At 38.7% G+C, this 23,615-nt stretch overlaps 1 protein-coding gene across 1 annotated transcript in view; it reads right to left on the bottom strand.

Moving 5' to 3' along the window:
* Nucleotides 1-1,607: 1,607 nt before the first annotated feature.
* The window catches only part of LOC135481061 (syntaxin-binding protein 1-like), a 29,100-nt gene continuing 7,092 nt past the window's right edge, over nucleotides 1,608-23,615 (bottom strand). The window contains 10 exon segments of the mRNA XM_064760991.1: nucleotides 1,608-4,282; nucleotides 5,182-5,336; nucleotides 9,832-9,920; nucleotides 11,560-11,673; nucleotides 14,786-14,866; nucleotides 18,720-18,829; nucleotides 20,963-21,101; nucleotides 21,807-22,020; nucleotides 22,356-22,463; nucleotides 22,851-22,981. Of these exon segments, the coding sequence (XP_064617061.1) occupies nucleotides 4,221-4,282; nucleotides 5,182-5,336; nucleotides 9,832-9,920; nucleotides 11,560-11,673; nucleotides 14,786-14,866; nucleotides 18,720-18,829; nucleotides 20,963-21,101; nucleotides 21,807-22,020; nucleotides 22,356-22,463; nucleotides 22,851-22,981 (1,203 nt within the window). The 3' untranslated portion in view covers nucleotides 1,608-4,220.

Genomic DNA, 23,615 nt, shown 5'->3' with positions numbered 1-23,615 from the left:
CAGTTACCACTGTACGACTTAGCTTTAGGTGGTCTCATTTTCTTAGAGTGCTAAATGTGGCTACATGAAAGCAGATATACGCGACAACTTAGCTTTAAATCCAAATGAACACAGCTTCAGTTACCACTGGGTGACTTTTCTTTATTGGACCTACGTAGGCCGTCTTATGCATCATCCGGGAAGTTCATATGCTTTGTAGGAACACTCAACGACAAATGGCTTTCAACCCAATGGTGTTTCTTGGGACAAAATTCTCCCATCTGCGCGTCAGCTTTAGTTTACTTTCCACATAATCGCATTTTTAATGATCGATGGAAATGTGCCAAACCCATAATTCCTTGTATATGTGTTTCGAGGTACAAGCCTCATCCGCATGCCTCTGCTAACAATCAGCAATTAAGTACACATTAACAATGCGTCATTCACAGTGAAGCATATCAAACACAGACTGACAGTATCTATAGACAAGTATGTGTAAGTTACATAACCTCTATGATAACTGTGCATGAATGGAAAATACCACAAGAGCGCATAAAAGCGAGACAACTGATTTACATTATTGCAAGGGAAATACCTGGAATGAATACACGTACCGTGGTTCTTGTGACTAGATCCTAGCAAGAATTATGACCGTTGCCATGGTGTTTCATCTGAATTTAATTAAGTTCATTTCTACTAACAATAATCAAAAAAACAATCCTCGAGTAAAGTGTAATACTATCAGGTTTGCTTAGGCAATTTTCGTTGCTTACCTAACTATCAACAATAACCGGAAAATCATAAAGACACAGGTCTCTATGCAATGGTTGATCGTTTACAGCAATGTGCAATGTTTCTCACTGCAAAAATATTTGCTGGACATGAACACTCAAAAAAGACTGTTTCTGTAACAAAACAAGAAGAAATCTAGAAAGTTGTCCTGGTGACACAAGTAAATACACTGTATAACATTGTAACAAAAAATGCTATAATGCTGTAACAGTCACTTCAAATTCAGTGAAAACCAGTATCATAGACAAGTGAATAAGCCTGTGAAAATGTAACAGCAACTGAGCGCGGCAAGGCCTCAAAAGTGTAATTAACACATTTTCACAATAATAATGCTTTCTCACATCATTTTAATATGTAACAATGATAACAATAACTACTAATCCTTGGTCCCAAGCAAAATAATTAACACAGGAACGTATATCTTCTAATTACATAACTTTGTTCTTCTCATACACATTAGCAATAATAAATAAGATAAATTTGTACGATTTAATTTATATACACAAAACTGAATACAATAAAATTTCTTCACACATGCACAATCAAACCACCTCTAAAAATCAAGAAACAACCTTACCAATGACTCACTGCTAAATTCTTACCAACTAATGACCCGGGAGAGTAAAAGTCATGTACAGTATCGCTACGAAATAAATGGACAGGGAAAGAGCAGTCCTTCTTTAACCTACATTTAAGCTGTGAAGTAACCCACAATCTACTATATATATTTGTACATTACAACAGGTGCCCTTAAGCCTGGTTCCCATACAACCCACGGTTCCCAGGGACGGTCCCTGATGGTTGTATAAGAATCCGGCTTTAATGTATGCTAATGTATGCTAATGTATACCTAATTAAGTCAATAGCATTATGCCTATGTAATATATACAGCCTGCTGTCGAGATACAACAGGTTAAAAAAAATTTATTGCACTTCAAAACTGACTCTCCTTACCACAAACTTCAGTGTTGTTTAAGTACCGAATTTATAGATCTCAAAAGCTAAAGACACCACAAAATTTTTCCACACCTAATCTCACGAATTTTAACTTTCATACAATTTCCAAAACGGAATATTCTGAAGTCCAAAAAAGATATAAAGCGCTAGTGGGGAACGAAAGTGAATTACAGATGGAGTATTTTGAATGGATCACATAATTTTACAGAACAAAAATGTTCAGAGACCGCATTTCACACAATTACTCTGGTGATTTCATCTGTATATATTCCTTGAAGATATCTGCAATGAACTTTCAGCACATTTGGACCTCATAAATATTCAAGCTGAATAAAACTGAAATTCATGTAATACAATGTGTAGAGAACTCTGGACTTAACATATCAAGAACCATCTTTCCATCATTCTCCTTATATTAAAGGTCAGTGTCATGGTGACACAGATACTATAATAAAAAAAAATTAAAAAGACGGGAAAACAATTATTGTATATGCATACATTTTTTTACTGCACTATGACCTTCAGGTTTATGATGCACGCCTCTGATACTTGATTAATAATGTCAAACTTTACCTATAAGTATGTATACAAATCAGCCAACACATCCTTCATCAAGAATGAATGGAAATGAAACCGTGAACCTTTAACTCTCGGGAGGTTTCTTGTAAACCATTACTGTACCACTGGAACATTTTCACAATTTTTATACTGCCTTGCTTCGAGTATTCACAAACAATGCAATGTTTCTAATTCTATATCAGACATACTTTTCCCACAAAAAAATAGGCGTTTTGCCATTGGGCACTCTAGTCAAATTTTTCAAGATTCACTTTGTTGGTGCACTTGTTCAGGAGTTGTTTTTTTGTGTTTTCTTCTTTTTTCATTTTTGACAGCTACATTAATGTTTCTTGAGAAAACTCACCAATATCCCAGGTAAAATGTTACCTCTATCTATGTGCAGACACTACATGTTCTTCAAAAATTTTGTGCAGAGAAAATTTTTAACTAGGAAGAGATTGTAAGTGAAGTTAAAACTTTTGTGCAGCATCACAGGATGTTGATGAGCATGGCAAATTAGGTACACATTTCTGACCAATCACCATTCCTAATTTCTGACCAATCAATTGCCTTCTACATGGTCCAAATTGACCAATCACCTACAAGTGCCACCTATCACAATCAACCAATCACACTCACCAATACATCTGACAAAGACAAACCACTAATCCATGGACATTCATGTTTAACTGTCAGCCAAACCTCCTAAATCCTTAGTGACCTCCTTCAATATCATCAACTCCTTAAATATTAAATGACCAACAGTACATATCAAGCCTTCAGATTTCTTTTTGGAAGAAAACATCATAGAGTACTGCAAAGCAAAGTACTAGTAATATATTATAAATTATGTTTCATGAAGACCAAGACCCTACTCACCACTGAGACAGTCAAAGATGTTCCCCTTCATTTTAGTGATAACATTACTCCTAAAAAAAAAACATTGGCCAAATCTTGAAGAGAACTGTTCTCTGCCAACGACATTATCCACTTCAACACCAGCTGCAACTTTGGTCATAAACATTCATCAAGAAACATTTACACAAAACTTTTACTTTGTAAGAACCTGTGTCCTGCTTGGTATACATTGATAATGGAGAAATTGTGATTAATATCTGAATAGTTTAACACTTTACATGTTGTAAATGAACAGCTCAACCATCCCAGCTACCCTGCAACTAAAACGTTATTTTGTTTCAAACCATGACAAATCCCCTTAATATACATAAAAGTCCTACAGTTTTTTCCTAAAAATTAACAATTTAATCTTAATGTACTGCCAAGCAATTGTGTTTTTTCTTTTTTCACATAATCTCAACAATATCATGAACATCACCAAACATACACTGTTATAAATTAACAGACTTTTAATAACCTATCAGAAAACAGCTACGTACATCCTCCAATGTAGGTGATTCCGAAATAAAACCCACTGTGTAAGTGTTCATACGTTTAAACACAAAGAGCCATGATGACATGCCACAATATAATGTCTGTGGCAGCTGGGGGAGATTTTTTCCTTTGGGTTTTAAGAGTGGGACTTTATAGTAGACACTAACAACAGCAGAAACAACAACAGCGCTTTCATTCCAGACACAGGCACAACTATAAAGCCAGGAACATCAAATATTCCAAACTTCTAAGACACCACAAATATGTGTAAGTGTATGTAATATACGTCTTTCTATCAACTCCAAAGGTTATTAAGCATTCTTGCTGTGACATTTCAATACAAAATGACCTTAAAACTTTGCCAACAGCTGATGTGGTTCTTGAATTCTTGCACAATAAGGTCACCTTTATATCATGTAATTCATAGTGACTTAGAACTGTGACAAAAAAAGCACAAGACAGAGCTACAACCCAAAAGACTAAGGGAAAATGTAGCTGAGAATTGAGGCAACCTTTGACCTCTGACATGTCACCATGACCTTTCAACTGCTGAGGTCACGAAGGTCACTCAGGAGGCCCTCTGGTGTCAAGATATGGGTAGAACCTGGAAAGAGAAAGCAGAAGGAAAACAGGTTCATTGGGATTTTACATACACGACATTACAGCAGGTGAATATTGAGAACCATTTAAATTTGTGTTTTCAATAATTTCTTAAAAAAGATGTTTCTGCTGACATCTGGTTGTATAAAACTTTTATGATTTTTGATTTTATTTAATTTCTTATTTGGTAAAATATCAACAAATGATAAATGTATGATACATTTTATATATTTTAACCATTCTGTTTTTTGCCCGAAAATGTCTGATTCTTATTCTGGACGTTATCCCAATGATCTTTGGATCGTCTTCTCAGTATGTTATAAACTGATATTTCAAACGTGTGATTTTTACCCTGTTTCCTAACACCATAATGCTGGAAGCCATCCTATAAGTGAAATATTCTTGAGTATGGCGTAACACTAATCAAGTAAATCAAGTTGAATGCATGATTAGATCACAGTAGTAAAAAATACCTCTCTCATCTGGATTAAAATTAACTATCTGTAGATGTCAGGCGTGTGTTTTACTTTCTACATAAGTAAGCTAGAAAATAACAACAACAACAAAAACAGTTCAGAACAGCAAGAAAAGCCAGAGACTCTTGCTTCACATTACTCTTGATGTTGTTTAACGCCACACTACAGAATTTTTCTGGGACACCAGAGTGTGAAGTGTAAACCACCAATTTTTGTACAGATATGTTGCATATTGGTGGAAGACTGGAAATATTCACTGAATGTTTGACTGCACCATTGGCCTTCCACAGATTAACCACTTACTGTCAGCAAGGCCCCACAAGCAGTGATGGACAGCCATGGACAAGTCTGGGGGAGCCAAATTTAAGAATGTGTGCAAAACCTATCTCAACCTGAGTATCAAATCTTGACACCCTTAGTGACTCACCGATGAGAACCTCCCAGTTTCTGACCGCCTGGGTCACCTCATAAGCACACCTCATTTCCGAGTAGGACATACCCCCAATGATGAATATGATCACACGGGGGCCGGACTTGTAACTCGCCTGCCCCTTCTCCTTGTGCCAGTTACCGTAACGCACACTGCAAGATGAACGCACCAGTAAGAATAGAATAAGAGGGCTTGATATTAACACTTGTCCACTGGTCTGAGGCAAAAGGAATTACGCTTGGACTAGCAATGGCCTGACTGGCATTATATTTTAACATCAACATTTAATTCAGTTACAAACGATGAAACTAGTCCTACATTTATAAACAAACAATTAACAACAAAAAACATGGCTTCTACCACATGTCTTTGTTTGTTTGTTTGTTTATTCACCATAAATTAGATGACACCTAGTAAAGGTTGATATTAAGTACAAAGATGGCAGGAATGAAGTCATATGGACTTGTTCTATCCCACTGAAACATTGGTATATCAATGGACAATATTACAATAATGGTGCACAGTATGATACACATTTCCTAGGGAGAGCAGTAAACTGACTTTCCAGTACATATCAAGAATATGTTTAAAATCCTTTGGCTCAGGAGATATTCCCTTGATTTGGATTTAAGCAAAGAATGTGACTAGCTAATTTTTGAATAAATGATGCAGTCAATTCCATTTGCGAGGACCAGAGATGGTCAATACAAATTTAAATTTTAAGTGGCAGGAATCAGGATGTTTTCTGAACAACTGACGTGATAAAAGAAGAAACTACATGAATCTATGACACAGAAGAAGGCAAAGAGGCTGATACTGGCAAGATTAAGTAGTTTGTAAGATTTGAAATAGGGGCTGTATGCTCAAATCGGTGTGATACGGACGGCAAGCTCAAGTCTGCGTGATGCGGATATGACACTGACAGCAGGTTCAAGTCGGTGTGATGTTCAAGTCGGTGTGATGCGGATATGACGCGGACAGCATGCTCAAGTCAGTGTGATGCGGATATGACGCGGACAGCACGCTCAAGTCGGTGTGATGCGGATATGACACTGACAGCAGGTTCAAGTCGGTGTGATGCGCATATGACGCGGACAGCACGCTCAAGTCGGTGTGATGCGGATATGACACGGACAGCACGCTCAAGTTGGTGTGATGCGGATATGACACGGACAGCACGCTCAAGTCGGTGTGATGCGGATATGACACGGACAGCACTATCAAGTCAGGGGGATGTGGATATGACACGGACAGCACGCCTCAAGTCGGTGTGATGCGGATATGACATGGACAGCACGCTTTTCAAGGAGCAATAGCTGTGTCGAGTGCGCATTCGCATCATATAGATCAGGGTATATGAGAGAATAGTAGAGAATGAGCAATGTTTTCTTATTTACTGATGCAGCTTTTGCTTAATAATACCAATACTTCGGGAAATTTTCTGATAAGCATAGTTTATATGCATTGGACATATTAATCATTAAACATGATTCATAAAACTGTAAATTCATTACACCGAAGCTATATTTATATTACCCAAGATTACACAGGATGAGAATGGCAGGTTTAATGTACATGTACTTGGTTCTATTACATTCCAGGACAGTCTGTTGGCGGTGAGCCATCTGCACACTTTATGCAACTCATCAGGCATTATATTTACAGCTTATTTACTATTTATATGGGACGAAACAAGGCTTGTATCAGCAGCAAATGAGATAAACTTCAGTAGTTCAGAAGACACTGTGATATCATTTATATAAATCAAGAAAAGAACTGGTCTCAGAATAGAATCCTGCAGTACGCCACATGAGAGCGATCTAGTATAAGACCAAATACCTTCAATGGTTCATTTTTTGTCATAGATTGGAGGGGTAGACTGTATCAAATAATGCACAGAAAAATAAATGGTAGAATGGCTTTTGGTATTGTTTGATTTTTTTTAACTGAAGGGCTAGCCAATATTGGGAAGGACCAACCCCTATCGAGAAGGACCAGCCAATATCAAGAAGGACCAGCCAATATCAAGAAGAACCAGCCAATATCAAGAAGGACTAGCCAAAATAGAGAAGGACCAGACAATATTGGTAATGACCAGCCAATATCAATGTCTTACTGGCCAGTCACATTTTGTACTTATTTTTAACTAATGAATAACCAACAACAAAAAGACATGCCTTATGTAACTGAATTTTTTGAGAAATTGTTAAACACAGGACTGGGCCATAGTATTACTCTCAATGCAATACCTGGGCTTTTTTTAAGATATTCTTAAACATTTTACAATATGAGCATACTTAGACAATTTTCTATCTACACCTGCACACTCTGAACAGATACATCTGGATACATTGTACCTATCTGCAAAAGCTCTGGAAAATGTCTCAATTACACAACATCACTGTGTGTGGATACAAAATCTTAAGACTGCTTTGGCCTCCATTTTGTACTCCAGCCAAGTGGACCAAATAAAACCAAAATTGTGTACTTAATATGTATGAAGTCTATCACATACAGGAGTATCTATCTAAACAAATAAAACACCATAAAACAAGAAACAAACACTAAATGTAGCAATGGGGAGAAATAAAAACATGTGGGTATGGGGGAAAAGAGACGACAATGTAAAAACCATGCGAGCCTTCTGTAACAGATGTTGTAGGGGAAAGAATTATATAAAACTTCTTAATTTCTTGCTTTGTAACAACAATTTTAGCTGCTTAAGTTTCTTCACAAACAGAACTGGTACATGTATAATGTCTCAGGGTTGCAAATGTTTGCCACAAAATATTAATATAATAAAGAAAAGTGGAAAGGAACTGCAGAGGGGGGCCCAAACAACCCACAATATTCCAGCTATCCCATAATACTCCAGTTATCACGCAATACTCCTGCTAACCCACAATGCACCGGTCCTTACCTGCCAGAAGGCTTCAGGGCTCCTTCACTGTGTATGATTTGATATAGTTTGTTCATTTGATAGCTGTTTTACAACAAATCAGTTTTACCATTGTAATCTAAATACTTGCTGGAGGAAACTCTGTATGACATCGGACATAGTCCTTAACATGAAACTGCAGCTGATCCAGCTGAGAATGAATGCGTCCTAGCCTTTACTGTTTTAACATGCACCTGGTTTATTTATTTACTTATTTATTTATTTATTTGATTGGTGTTTTACGCCGTACTCAAGAATATTTCACTTATACAACGGCGGCCAGCATTATGGTGGGAGGAAACGAGGCAGAGCCCGGGGAAAACCCACGACCACCCGCAGGTTGCTGGCAGACCTTCCCACTTATGGCCAGAGAGGAAGCCAGTATGAGCTGGACTTGAACTCACAGCAACTGCATTGGTGAGAGGCTTCCAGGTCATTACGCTGCGCATGCGCGCTAACCACCTGAGCCAAAGAGGCCCCCAACATGTACCTGATTCCCAAGTTCTTTAGAGTTTGCTCTAGATTTGGCTCATAAGGCGATCTTAGACCAAAAGGCAAAGAACACACTAAAATGAAGTATATCATGCCAGATGAAAGACCATTCAAAACCATTCAAGCAATACTTTGACCTTGTTACATCAGAAATAATAATTTTTAAGTGATTTGAAATTTTGACTTAAAGGCAAAGAACACAGTAACATTTGAAAAAATTCTAAAAAAAATGAATCAAACCATTTTTCTGGACAGCGCTTAGTGATCTTTGAAATGACCTATACTTCACATTAGTGTGTTCTTTGCCTCTAAGTCAAAATTTCAAATCACTTTAACATTGTTACGTCTGATGTAACAAGGTCAAAGTATTGGATGACAACAAAAATTCTGGTTAGGTTAAAAATGTAAAACATATTGCACCCAAAAGAATGGAAAGGAACATACCAAATTTACTGATAACAAAGATCGCTTGTGATCCTGGGGCCTGGATTACTAACGTCATTTTTCTTGCTTTACATTGGACTCCAGAAGGAGTATATTACACAGATAGTCTATGCTGTACAAACGGAGATCACACAAGAGGGAGTATATTACACAGATAGTCTATGCTGTACAAACGGAGATCACACAAGAGGGAGTATATTACACAGATAGACTATGCTGTACAAACGGAGATCACACAAGAGGGAGTATATTACACAGATAGTCTATGCTGTACAAATGGAGATCACACAAGAGGGAGTATATTACACAGATAGTCTGTGCTGTACAAACGGAGATCACACAAGAGGGAGTATATTACACAGATAGTCTATGCTGTACAAACGGAGATCACACAAGAGGGAGTATATTACACAGATAGTCTATGCTGTACAAATGGAGATCACACAAGAGGGAGTATATTACACAGATAGTCTGTGCTGTACAAACGGAGATCACACAAGAGGGAGTATATTACACAGATAGTCTATGCTGTACAAACGGAGATCACACAAGAGTAGGTAGGAAACTGTACTAGAATGAAAGCATGAGATTAAGAACAAGAGATATTACTGTGCAAACATGACATTACATTGCAACCGTGTACTGACCACTGGAAACCAAAAACTACACCCTGAGGTATAACAACACAATTCATCCACAGGTTAATAGTTTTTTCTGACTACACACAGCTGTCATACGATGTACCACTGTTAATGCCATTGTAATTTTCATACCTGACAGGTGGTGCTCTGTACACAGATCGGGTAGCGCCACCAGAGTAGAATGGGAAGTGTTTTTGGTCCAATTTCTCTTCAACCACATCCTGCGACACACAAACAGATAATGTACAACTGAGTTTATGTCCTACATGTATGTCAGACATTTACCATTACAATGTAACTCATACTACTGAGTTTATGCCATGTGTTACATTTACCACTTCTAACACACTGAGTTTATGCCATGAGTTACCTTTACCACCTCTAACACACTGAGTTTATGCCATGTGTTACATTTACCACCTCTAACACACTGAGTTCATGCCATGTGTTACATTTACCACCTCTAACACACTGAGTTCATGCCATGTGTTACATTTACCACCTCTATTTAACACACTGAGTTTACGCCATGTGTTACATTTACCACCTCTATTTAACATACTGAGTTTATGCCATGTGTTACATTTACCACCTCTATTTAACACACTGAGTTCATGTCACGTGTTACATTTACCACCTCTATTTAACACACTGAGTTTATGCCATGTGTTACATTTACCACCTCTATTTAACACACTGAGTTTATGCCATGTGTTACATTTACCACCTCTATTTAACACACTGAGTTCATGCCATGTGTTACATATACCACCTCTATTTAACACACTGAGTTTATGCCATGTGTTACATTTACCACCTCTATTTAACACACTGAGTTTAAGCCATGTGTTACATTTACCCCAACAATATCACACACTGGGTTCATGTAATATGTTACATATACCACAGCAACGTGACACCTCTTACTGAGTTCATGTATGTTACATATACCGCAGCAACATGACACCTCTTACTGAGTTCATGCATGTTACATATACCGCAGCAACATGACACCTCTTACTGAGTTCATGCATGTTACATATACCGCAGCAACATGACACGTCTTACTGAGTTCATGCATGTTACATATACCGCAGCAACATGACACCTCTTACTGAGTTCATGCATGTTACATATACCGCAGCAACGTGACACACCTTACGCAGTTCAGGCATGTTAAATATACCGCAGCAACGTGACACACCTTACGGAGTTCAGGCATGTTACATATACAGCAGCAACGTGACACACCTTACGCAGTTCAGGCATGTTACATATACCGCAGCAACGTGACACACCTTACTGAGGTCAAACATGTTACATATACCACAACAACATGACACGTCTTACTGAGTTCAGGCATGTTACATATACCACAGCAACGTGACACACCTTACGCAGTTCAGGCATGTTACATATACAGCAGCAACATGACACACCTTGCGGAGTTCAGGCATGTTACATATACCGCAGCAACGTGACACACCTTACTGAGTTCAGGCATGTTACATATACCGCAGCAACGTGACACACCTTACTGAGGTCAAACATGTTACATATACCACAACAACATGACACGTCTTACTGAGTTCAGGCATGTTACATATACCACAGCAACGTGATATGTAATGTGTTACATTTATCAGAATAAGTTTCTTGATCCTAAACAATCTGTGAACCCTTATATTTTAAAGAGAATAGGTCCTGGCCTCCCACTTAAGACTAGAGTACGCATTAAATCACTGTGATGATACAAAGAATTTTGCACAGATTTTATTGACTAAAATCCAACTCTCAGTCCTCTTTCACAGTTCCCTCCAGTGAGTTGCACATCAGAAAAGAGAGATTTGATCTTCCTACCTCCAGGATATCCTTTATGTATGGAGTCCACCTCGACATCTGATAGGTGTGCTCAGACACACGCTCTTTGCGATTAAATGGCTGGTATGGCTGGTTTGTCTTCCTGCGACCACCCTGTGAAGTAAATTAGCGGTTCAAATCAACATCAGAATATGAAACAGAACAGTCTACATTATATTCTGACTTTTTTTCTTTTGAAAATTCCAAACGTGAGAAAAAGGAAAAAAAGTAACAAAACCTGTGCAGAAGTGTTAGTTTTAGGTGAAGTGCTCATAAAAAAAACTAAGTTGCAGAAATTGAAGAAAAGAACTCTTACAAGATTTATTACAAAAATTGTAAATACCCATTCAAATTTTATTAAATGACTTTTTCTTAGCATGCTCATTGACAAAAAAAAGAGTTGAGAAATTTCATTCCAAACCCCATAGTTTTTAATGTTTTCACATAAATTATATTACAAACTTTATGGTGAGGAATTTACCATTTAATAAAAACAACAAGTTCTGTAACCAACGGTGCATCATTTTACCAAATCCTCACACTAGACTCAAAAAAAAAAAATAATAATATACAAAGAAAAATAAAAAGATACAGCCTAAATAAAAAACAAACATTGCCAAATCATAGTGAACAAGTAAAACCCAGGCCACTGTGAAAATGATCACAATAATGCTGGCTTGATAAGGGGTCTTCATGCAAATGCCTCCAAATGCTGAAACAGAACCTGTTCAGACTAAGCTGTCATGGTAAACAAAAATTTCAAAAAAAAAAAAAAAAAAAAAATAATCATACATTGAGGAGTTGAAATATATGCATTTTAGGAACCAAACGCTCCTAAATTTCTGTGCTGACTCTTTGGAAATATGACAAGTCCCACTTCACCGCACATCTGAAGAAGCCAAAATGCAAGCCTGAAAACAGCTTTTTGGACATTTTTTTTTCAAGTGGTGAGAGCCAAATTGTTGATGTTCCAGTATATAATATGAACAACAAAGTTTGTACCACTTTCCAGAAAGCTGTATTTTGAAAAATGCCAGGTACCAATTTTCAGACTTGAAATTGGATATCAAGTAAATCATTGGTTCCTAAGATAAATCTTCATATTTCAACCCCTTAATTCTCGTTATAACTATCCGAAATTACCCTATTCACTAAGAAATTCATGTTATCTTAGCTCAAAACGGTTACACTTTGAAAAACAGGAGTATCGGCGTGACGGTTACAATACACTGACATCCACGAGTGAAGGATAACCCATCAGGACGCCAGCTGTTGCAAACCGTCCCCCTTCACAAATCAGGCTTCCAAATAAAAGGCAGGCATGTCCTACAGAAGATGTAATGTGTATAACGTGTTTTGCACAAATACTTGAATGCTTGTAGTCCTCAATCCATCTGTTAGGTCTCACATAAAGGTGGTTGTGTCATCCATAGTGTTCTTGTTTATAGCTCATATAATACTCAGCGCGTTCTGAAATGTTTGTATTGAATGCTTAGAGTCATCTGAAGTCATTTCTAATGCAGCAAGATGAAATCTCCTTGGCTATTAGTGTTCTTGTCTCTTTTTCCTTCCTTAAAAGTTGTGTTCTTCAATTGTCTGTTTCTTTGACAATACTGAATTTTTTCGCTCTTAAATTTGGGTCTATATGGAAAATGAGCCATAGAGCATTTCTCAGAATGTCTCATTCAGAAATTGTATCAGTTCATCAAATTAAAGCTCAGTATCTTCTATAGAGCATATCAAACATTTATAACCTACTTTTTGTTTTCATTGTCACACTCTACTACCAGGAACACTGTAGTACAAGCAAGAACTTCTCCCTAATGCAAATGACAAACTTAATACAAGCTTAACATTCTGGAAAAAAAAAATTGTTTTTTTTTCCAGTCCACTATTCAGGAAAACAAAGACTTGTTTGATACATATATGTGTATCTGCTAATCCTGATCACCACTAAAAAAATAATACATTTATTTAATTTCCAATGAACATATATAAAAAAACAATTATTAATCATAATTGCAAACATAATACCTCTATAAATACTGTGAAAGTAGACGAAGAAAACAATGGCAGGTTTACATTCCCATCACCCTTGACAGCCCATACCCCAAACTATCCACAGGATATATATATGGAATAAATTACATGTACATGGGGTCCAAATCAAATCAAAAGACAAGAAAATCTGCAAGCAAAATAATGTGCTACAAACACATTAAGATATCCAGACTAGCAGGGTTGTTAAAACTGAAAGTGAAACCAAAATCAAACCAGTTCACAGTTTGCCTGAGTATTGACAGTGTGAGTAAGTGATGAAAGGTGAACAGTGCGAGATAACTCTACTACACGGTGAACTGTCAATGTGAAAACACGGCAAATAAAAACAATCATGAGAGATACAAACATGTTTTCATAGATACATAATCTCGTTTCATATGCCTTTATTTATAGTTTTGTAAATCTTCACTGATTGGAACTGAAAGAGCACATATACTTTAACCTTTGATTTTACACACATAAAAAGCAAAGTACACACACACACACATAAACTCACAATGAAAAAAACACCTGCAGTACCTGTACTTTTAACCCAAGAAAAAGTTCTATCTATGACACTTAAAATTTAGGAGTAGTCCTTTGAACTATGCTTAAAGGCAAGAAAGTTGTAGGTAGTTCTAAAAGGAATTGATACAGCTAAAATCAAGAAAATACTTAAAAACTGTTCAGTTTCTTTTTCTCTAAGAACAAGAAATTGAGCACTGTAGGGAAAAAATTCTCCATTATCTTGTATTAAATTAAATTAAACAGTGCGACAAAGCAGCAAAAATATAACAAAAACTGATAAAACAGTTCAGTCTCCTAGAAGATGTGACTGCTAAAGCCTGTGTGTACTTGCACCACAATATTTAAGAAACGTAAGCATCTGTAACTTAGATTGTTACCCTCAATTTCTGTTCTGTAGAAATAAGTTCCTATTTATCGGTGTGTGGCATAAAGCAATAAGACGATGGTTGTTTGAGTGTTAGACACGGCAAAGTGTGAACATGGTTAGCATGACAGCACAATATTCACTGGTTATACAAATACACAAAAGGGAGGTAACTCAATGGTCCACGCCCAAGTACTACAAAATGACGATAACTAGTTATATCCAGGTGAGGTTATATGGCAGTCGTCCAATCAAAACAGGCCTTGAGCAATACGCTGACCAATCACATCTCACCTGAAGGATTTCGGAGCCAAACGTTCCGTAACTAGAGCAGTCTTGCAAAATCTTAAAGGAACTACGCGTTGTTCTCATTTCCTGGGGGTGGCCGTGAACAAAGAATAAAAGTACAACAATGGGGGGTGTGATCGGAGGGAACGCTAACATCACACGCGAACTCAAATACAGCTAAAGCCAGACGAGAAAAAAAAAAAAAAAAAAATGGAACAGAACAAAATCAATTCTCTCAGCCACTGGCTCTTTTTAAAGCAATTACAAAGCATTGTATATTGAGCGAAACCTTTTAAAGCAGATGACTAAGTTTACAAATTAAAACACAGAATCTTGTCCAGCATCATTTTTCACATTTCCTCATGATAATTTTGTTCAGGATCCTTTGTAAAACTAGATATTATATGTACATGTATAAAGCCTATTTACAGGTCAATGTTATTATAACTCCTATTGCTGTGCAGAAGCTCCGTTCAGCCTCAGACATGAACCCTAGAAGAGATGCCTTTCAGTCCTATCCACAGCATACATGCACTTTGTACCAATGTAAACAGTGGACAATCATTCATTGAAGTCAGCCATAAAAATTGACAAATCCTTATGTCATTTGGATTTTGAAACTGTACGCTTTCATTTTTAACTCTTTGTCTTTTTTTTTTTATTATTTTCTCAGAGAAAGCATACAGAGTATTATTCTAAACATGTCAAACAGACCAAAATGCAACAAAACATAAAGAAAAAATGTCTACCCACATCTGATCACTCAGCCGCCTTCCTAAGAGAATAAGTCTAAATTCTGAACAAAAATATATCACAACACTGTCTAGTCCTTAAGGAATATTAGCAACTTTTTTTTAAACTGTGGTACATACATGTACATGTAGAAACCACAATCTTTTCTAACCTTACACCAACAAATAAACAAAACTATTTCACATAGAGTGCTTCTGTTTCATTCTAAGGAGACAAAAAAACAAACCAATCCTGCCAAATTCTGTATAGTAGCCCTATTTTGTAAATAGCCATGTAACTATGGGAACTTCAACATAGATTACACTACAACATACATGTAGCAAAAACAACTTATCCGAGGTTTTCTTTAACACCAGCCGTACAAAATCAAACAGAACATGCTTCTCCAACATTTTCTAATCCTAATGTATGTCTATAAAAGACACACCAAAAAGCTCCCCTTCCTCAGTGGGATAATTTTTGTACTTCTTTTCTTCTTCACAACAGACGGCTTAAGCAGGCGGGCAGAATGTTTTAACAACTGAAATTTTCCTCTTTTTTTTTTTTCTATTTACATGAGCCATACAAAATCAAACAGAGCATGCTTTTAACTACCGGTATCAGATGTCTAACTAGCTAACAGCACAACTGTAGACTGGTGCCAATCCTATCCGAGTCACAAACAATGGCAGCAGATGCTACATTTCCAGGTTCAGGCGACCAACATGAATACAGAAAATGTGTAATCTAACTTTCATCAGAGGATCTGTTTATCTCTACTTTGTCAATGCTCATCAATTGGGTAACCTTTCCTGGCTCAGGTCGGATTGAATATTGTTCCTTTGTAATACCGATACGCAAGTTCTACATCGCCAGTTTGCCCCCCAAAAAAGGAAACACCCCGAATTTATTATGAGACTTGGATTATCTACTTAGTCGCTAGGCTTGGGCTAGCAATGCGCCACGTTGGTTTGGCGAATAGAATTTCTGTGTGGCGAAGGCAAATTGGAGTCCCTTCACCACAGTGGTTTAAGCAATGCATGCCTTTCAACTTCAGTTGTTTAGGTTTAAAGTTCGTAAATTTACTCAAATTTAATGTTGGATCCAGAATCAAGAAAGCACATTTGACTTCAGTGTGAAAGAACTTAGTTATGAAGACAGCAAAGTTTTTCAAGAGCATTTAAAATCGGAAATGTATGCCCCGAAGCAGGTGATGAAAATTGGACCCGCAATAATTCAATTAGCATTCAGATTATGCAGGCGGGGAATTATTTCCCATTCAAAAAAAAATGCAGACCCACCGACCCGACTTCAAAAAAAAGGGCTTGTTACCCGCAACAAATAACTTTTTAATGATGTCCTGGGGGTATATATGATACAGTGTGATGATCAGATGCACATGTCATCCGGGATGGCAGAGTTCTCCACATATCAGTTAATACACGCCATCCTTAAACTCAATTTTAGGGTTAGGTACGTGTTGTGGTGTGCACGTGGGGTGGAGGTCAACCGTAGACCCGAGATCCTTAAAAATGTATGAGAATCAAAATATTCAACAATGGGGTGCCCTTCACCGGTGGTTCCACCCCCTGCCCTTCTGAGGCCAGATTAGGCCCTGAAATGGAAGGAATGTGTGACTGCACGGCTGTGGCCCAAATTACTTTAGGCAACAGTTCCCATTCAGCATGCTTTGTTACAGATTGGCTGGAAGTGTCACCAAATGTGACAAGGTTCCCTTTGCTGTCAAGGTATTGTAATCCACGAGATGAACTCTTATCCTCCCAGTTAAGGGTTATAGTTTTAATTTGACTGCCCCTTTATGGACTTGTTTTACGCCGCACTCAAGAATTTTTCACTTGTACAACGATGGCCTGCATTAAGGTGGGAGGAAACTGGACAGAACCTAAGGGAACCCAAGACTATCCACGGACTGCTGCTAGGTCTTCACACCTACGAGACTGCCCCTTTAAACTGAATCCACGGACACTCAGGCAGTCAAGTTTATGGGTGTAGGAAAACAGTCCCAGAGAAAATCTGTGACCAACATTTTAAGAGATGCAGCCGAAGCAGCAAGATCTTGACTCCAGTCTGCAATGTAATCCGTCGAGGAGAGGCCAACCTTTGCTCACATGCACTTTACCTCAATTGTATGCTGAAGTGACAATTCTATATATAGGTTCAACCTCTCCACCTACAGAGAGATCACCAGACTAAATGAGACTTGGGGTCACTTCAGATCTAGTTAGCTACCGGTACAAGTCGGTAAAGGGAGCATTCATTACATAGGACTCTAGTCAAATTGCAATGCTATAAAGACCATAACAGGCATGACAGCGTGTCTCAGGCAAAATGTGCAGTCTTATACCATTTCTCCTCTAGTCTAGGATCCCTGTTGGTGAGACACAGCATTCCCAGTCACAAAACCATACAATTCCACACAAGTGTTTCACTCTGCAAGCTGGACCCAGGATCACAAAACGATCTTAGACTTAAGTCAAAATTTCAGTCATTAAGCTTCCTTTCAGTCATTATAACTGAAACAATCACTTGACCAAAATTTATGCCATCAAGCAATACTTTGACCTTCTTAGATAAAAATAACAATTTCAATGTGATATGAAATTTTGATTTAAGTCTAAGACCATTTCGTGATCCTGATGCCAAAGGCCTATTGTAAAAAAAACTACATCTGAAAGAAGTGTAACACGGTTTTATCTCAAAGTTCTCTCAGATGTGTCATATTGGATTCACTGATCGGGTATACTGAGAATATACCAGGAATTTCAAGTCTCAAACCCACCTGTGACGAGCCTGGTATGAAGGCAGGTAGGGTTTTATATTCTACCACCTGATCATGAGCCGGCTTCAACTTTTCTATGACACGTAGACAGACCCAAGGTCAAGTGAAAATCAGCACCCTCCGAAACAATACTTTAGATGAAATCGAGAGAGAACCATTCCCTCACCGTCCCACCCTCTCTCTCCCACGTCATTTAGAAAGTTTTCTTTCTTCCTGAACCCGTGATTTAAACAATTCTGACAAGCATGTATCATGAACCAATGGGACAAGAGAAAAGGACTCATATTTGTCCATGTGGCTGGTGCGATTCAACCACACCTGGTTAGCTCTATGCAGGAAAGCAGCTGATTTGACTGGAGAACATACAAGAATGAATATGAAAAGGTGGACTGTTGGAGTGATACTTACATCCTGTATAATGGGTACCCCTAGGTTCTGCATGTTGTTGATGATGAACCTCTCCTGTGGTGGGATCTGTGCGTGTTGAACAAGCTTAGCCAAGTTCTCCTCCGAGATTCCTGCAGAACACCACCAATCACAGCAATAGTTATTTATTAGATTGTTGATGAAGTGTCTGACAGATACAGTCTGCTTTCACACATGTTAATAAAACAATACATCATGTGTCAAAGATTTTTTCTAAATAACTTCCAGTTTCCCCTTTCTAAAGATTGACACCCCTTGTGTCTAACGTAAAGTCTGCCCTTGTGCCTTACTCCAAATGTGTATGAAGAAGAGTTTCCCCATGGGTAGTGCCTTACACCCATTGTGTATGATGTAAAGTTTCCCCATGGTTAGTGCCTTACCCCCATTGTGTATGATGTAAAGTTTCCCCATGGTTACTGCCTTACCCCCATTGTGTATGATGTAAAGTTTCCCCGTGGTTAGTGCCTTACCCCCATTGTGCATGATGTAAAGTTTCCCCATGGTTAGTGCCTTACCCCCATTGTGTATCATGTAAAATTTCCCCATGGTTAGTGCCTTAGGCCTATTGTGTATAATGTAAAATTTCCCCATGGTTACTGCCTTACCCCCATTGTGTATGATGTAAAGTTTCCCCATGGTTGGTGTCTTACACCCATTGTGTATGATGTAAAGTTTCCCCATGGTTACTGCCTTACACCCATTGTGTATGATGTAAAGTTTCCCCATGGTTAGTGCCTTAACCCCATTGTGTATGATGTAAAGTTTCCCCATGGTTAGTGCCTTACCCCCATTGTGTATGATGTAAAGTTTCCCCATCGTTAGTGCCTTAGCCCCATTGTGTATGATGTAAAGTTTCCCCATGGTTAGTGCCTTACCCCCATTGTGTATGATGTAAAGTTTCCCCATGGTTAGTGCCTTAACCCCATTGTGTATGATGTAAAGTTTCCCCATGGTTAGTGCCTTACCCCCATTGTGTATGATGTAAAGTTTCCCCGTGGTTAGTGCCTTACCCCCATAATGTATGATATAAAGTTTCCCCATGGTTAGTGCTTTACCCCCATTGTGTATCATGTAAAGTTTCCCCATGGTTACTGCCTTACCCCCATTGTGTATGATGTAAAGTTTCCCCATGGTTAGTGCCTTACCCCCATTGTGTATGATGTAAAATTTCCCCATGGTTAGTGCCTTACCCCCATAATGTATGATGTAAAGTTTCCCCATGGTTAGTGCCTTACCCCCATTGTGTATGATATAAAGTTTCCCCATGGTTAGTGCCGTACCCTCATTGTGTATGATGTAAAGTTTCCCCATGGTAAGTGCCTTACCCCCATTGCGTATGATGTAAAGTTTCCCCATGGTTAGTGCCTTACACCCATTGTGCATGATGTAAAGTTTCCCCGTGGTTAGTGCCTTACTCCCATTGTGTATGATGTAAAGTTTCCCCATGGTAAGTGCCGTACCCTCATTGTGTATGATGTAAAGTTTCCCCATGGTTACTGCCTTACCCCCATTGTGTATGATGTAAAGTTTCCCCATGGTAAGTGCCTTACCCCCATAATGTATGATGTAAAGTTTCCCCATGGTTAGTGCCTTACCCCCATTGTGTATGATGTAGAGTTTCCCCATGGTTAGTGCCGTATTCCCATTGTGTATGATGTAAAGTTTCCCCATGGTTACTGCCTTACCCCCATTGTGTATGATGTAAAGTTTCCCCATGGTAAGTGCCGTACCCTCATTGTGTATGATGTAAAGTTTCCCCATGGTAAGTGCCTTACCCCCATAATGTATGATGTAAAGTTTCCCCATGGTTAGTGCCTTACACCCATTGTGTATGATGTAGAGTTTCCCCATTGTTAGTGCCGTATTCCCATTGTGTATGATGTAAAGTTTCCCCATCGTTAGTGCCTTACCCCCATTGTGTATGATGTAAAGTTTCCCCATGGTAAGTGCCGTACCCCCATTGTGTATGATGTAAAGTTTCCCCATGGTAAGTGCCGTACCCTCATTGTGTATGATGTAAAGTTTCCCCATCGTTAGTGCCTTACCCCCATTGTGTATGATGTAAAGTTTCCCCATGGTAAGTGCCTTACCCCCATTGTATATCATGTAAAGTTTCCCCATGGTAAGTGCCTTACCCCCATTGTGTATCATGTAAAGTTTCCCCATGGTTAGTGCCTTACCCCCATTGTGTATGATGTAAAGTTTCCCCATGGTTAGTGCCTTACCCCCATTGTGTATGATGTAGAGCAGAATAATCCTGATCTTGTCGTAGGCTGTTATGTTCTGGTCCAGCAGAATGGGCACAATATTCCTCATCAGGTCTCGAATCTTCTCTCCATTCACATCAGTACCCATGGCCAGGTCCTACAAGGGGAGATAACCACAATGGGGGTGAATCCTGTGATGTGTAACCAGGCTAATATCATGAGCTGTTTTCATGAAGCACACTGAACTACGTAATCACTTAACTACCATGACTACATGACTCCCATGTAGAGATATGAACTGCAATTAGCTAGGGGCTACTTAACACTAACGGCTTCAAGTCAAATATAGTGTAAACTTTCAAATACCTTCAACAAGGCCAATATCGTGGAAGAGTTTTCTCTCCAAAATCAAGTCAAAAACACAAGTACAGTAAATAACCTAAAAATTTGATTATTTCCCCTCATTCTAAGATTTCTACAGTGCTAAAAAAAGTGTTTAAAGCATTGTTTGGAAGAAAAGATGATGTCACCCCAGAAAAATGTTTCAGCACCACAGAAATATAGTAACATAAGTAATAGATTATGCTCGCTGTGAGTTCAAGTCCAGCTCAAGCTGGCTTTCTCTCTGGCCATACGCCAGGTCTGGCAGCAACCTGCAGATGGTCATGGATTTACCCCGGGCTCTGCCGGTTTCCTCCCACCATAATGCTGGCCGCTGTTGTATAAGTGAAATATTGTTGAGTACGGCATTAAACAGCAAACAAATAAATAAATAGATTATGATATTTATCCCACTGTAAAACTGCACTTTTTATTCCATTTTATTTCCTTCACTGTAAAGCACACTGCTGTACTGGCTCACCTGTTCCACCTTGCAGAGCTTGTCTACGTGATTCTGGTACTGCTTCATACAGTCCTCTGCCAGGTGTAAGTGGGTGGAGTACTTGCTTAGCTCCTTCTGATACTGGGGCATTTTCTTCAGCATCTGCGATAAGTCACGGATGTTTGCCTTCTCCCCTGTGCCTCCGCTCATCCGCTTCTCCTCTGCAAACTGCTTCAACTTCTTTGTCACCTGTCTGATGATGACAAAACGACAAAAGCATTAGTATACAGGTGTGCTGAATAATATTTTGCACTTCAGAAAGGAGACTTGGATCAAAGCTGTAGGAGGTGGCTATATACTCACTTGATGAACAAAATAGTTGAATGATTGGTACATTCAAAGGGGGAGTGGGGGATCCTCAAAGAATATTACACGGAGATAGCCCAGAGTTATCAAATGTGTTGAAGGAGGGAAATAAGCAGGAGTCCAAAGTCAGGAAAGTCTACTACATTGGAAAATGTACCCATTCCTATTAGACAAAGTTCTAGTGCATGTAAAGTTGATTGTTTATTATCCTTCTTGACTTACTGTGAGACAACGGCAATGTGTTGATGACGCAGCTCTGTCCATAATTCATCATTCTCATCTAACAGCACTTCTTTCTCTGTCACATCGTTTCCGGAAGCATTCTCATACCTAACAAAAACAAACACACATTTGAAGACAATCACAATTGTAAATCAAAACACTTATGTATTTATATACTCTGAACAGGTAATCAAGCTTTACAGATTCTCACAGAAACTTAACTAACATTACTGTTTGTAATTAGTTTAAAATCCTTATTATGCCAACAAGAATTGAAAAATTATACTCGGTATGGCTTAACATCAGATTCTAGAACTTCCTAGGTGTTTAATAATATGCTAAAGCTAACCTATACTTTCTCATGAGTGTTTTTTTTTTGTTTTTTTTTTAATGTGGAGAAAATTCTAGGAGTAGATGATTTTCCAGAAGTGGTATCGAGCCAGCACTCTAACCAGACCCTGTCAATAGTCCAGTACAAGTAGATGATATACTCACTTGTAGACGTCATTCTCAATGGGGAGGAGATCGTAGGCCATGGCCTGAAGCGTGAGCTCGTGTAGAAGGGGAGAAATGGGGTCAAAGCCTCGATCCAGGATAATCAGCTGGGATCTGTCCTTCTGAGGGCCCTACACAACAACAACAACAACAGGTGGTTAGCCTAGTTCGGATGATCAGCAGACATTTGTCCTTCTGAAGGCCCTACACAACAACAAAAGCAGGTGGTTGGCCTACTTGGGGTGATCAGCAGACATTTGTCCTTCTGAGGGCCCTACACAACAACAACAACAACAGCAGGTGGTTAGCCTACTTGGGATGATCAACACACATTTGTCCTTCTGAGGACCCTACACAACAACAGCAGCAGCAGCAGGTGGTTAACCTACTTGGGATGATCAGCAGACATTTGTCCTTCTGAAGGCCCTAGCCTACACAACAACAGTAGCAGGTGGTTAGCCTACTTGGGATGATCAGCAGACATTTGTCCTTCTGAAGGCCCTAGCCTACACAACAACAGTAGCAGGTGGTTAGCCTACTTGGGATGATCAGCAGACATTTGTCCTTCTGAGGGCCCTACACAACAACAACAACAACAACAACAGCAGGTGGTTAGCCTACTTGGGATGATCAGCAGACATTTGTCCTTCTGAAGGCCCTAGCCTACACAACAACAGCAGCAGGTGGTTAGCCTACTTGGGATGATCAGCAGACATTTGTCCTTCTGAGGGCCCTACACAACAACAACAGCAGCAGCAGGTGGTT

The sequence above is a fragment of the Liolophura sinensis genome, chromosome 13, assembly GCF_032854445.1.
Source record: "Liolophura sinensis isolate JHLJ2023 chromosome 13, CUHK_Ljap_v2, whole genome shotgun sequence".
Lineage (NCBI taxonomy): Eukaryota > Metazoa > Mollusca > Polyplacophora > Chitonida > Chitonidae > Liolophura > Liolophura sinensis.
Note: the sequence above shows the minus strand (reverse complement) of the source record. Positions and strands in the feature narration are given on the sequence as shown.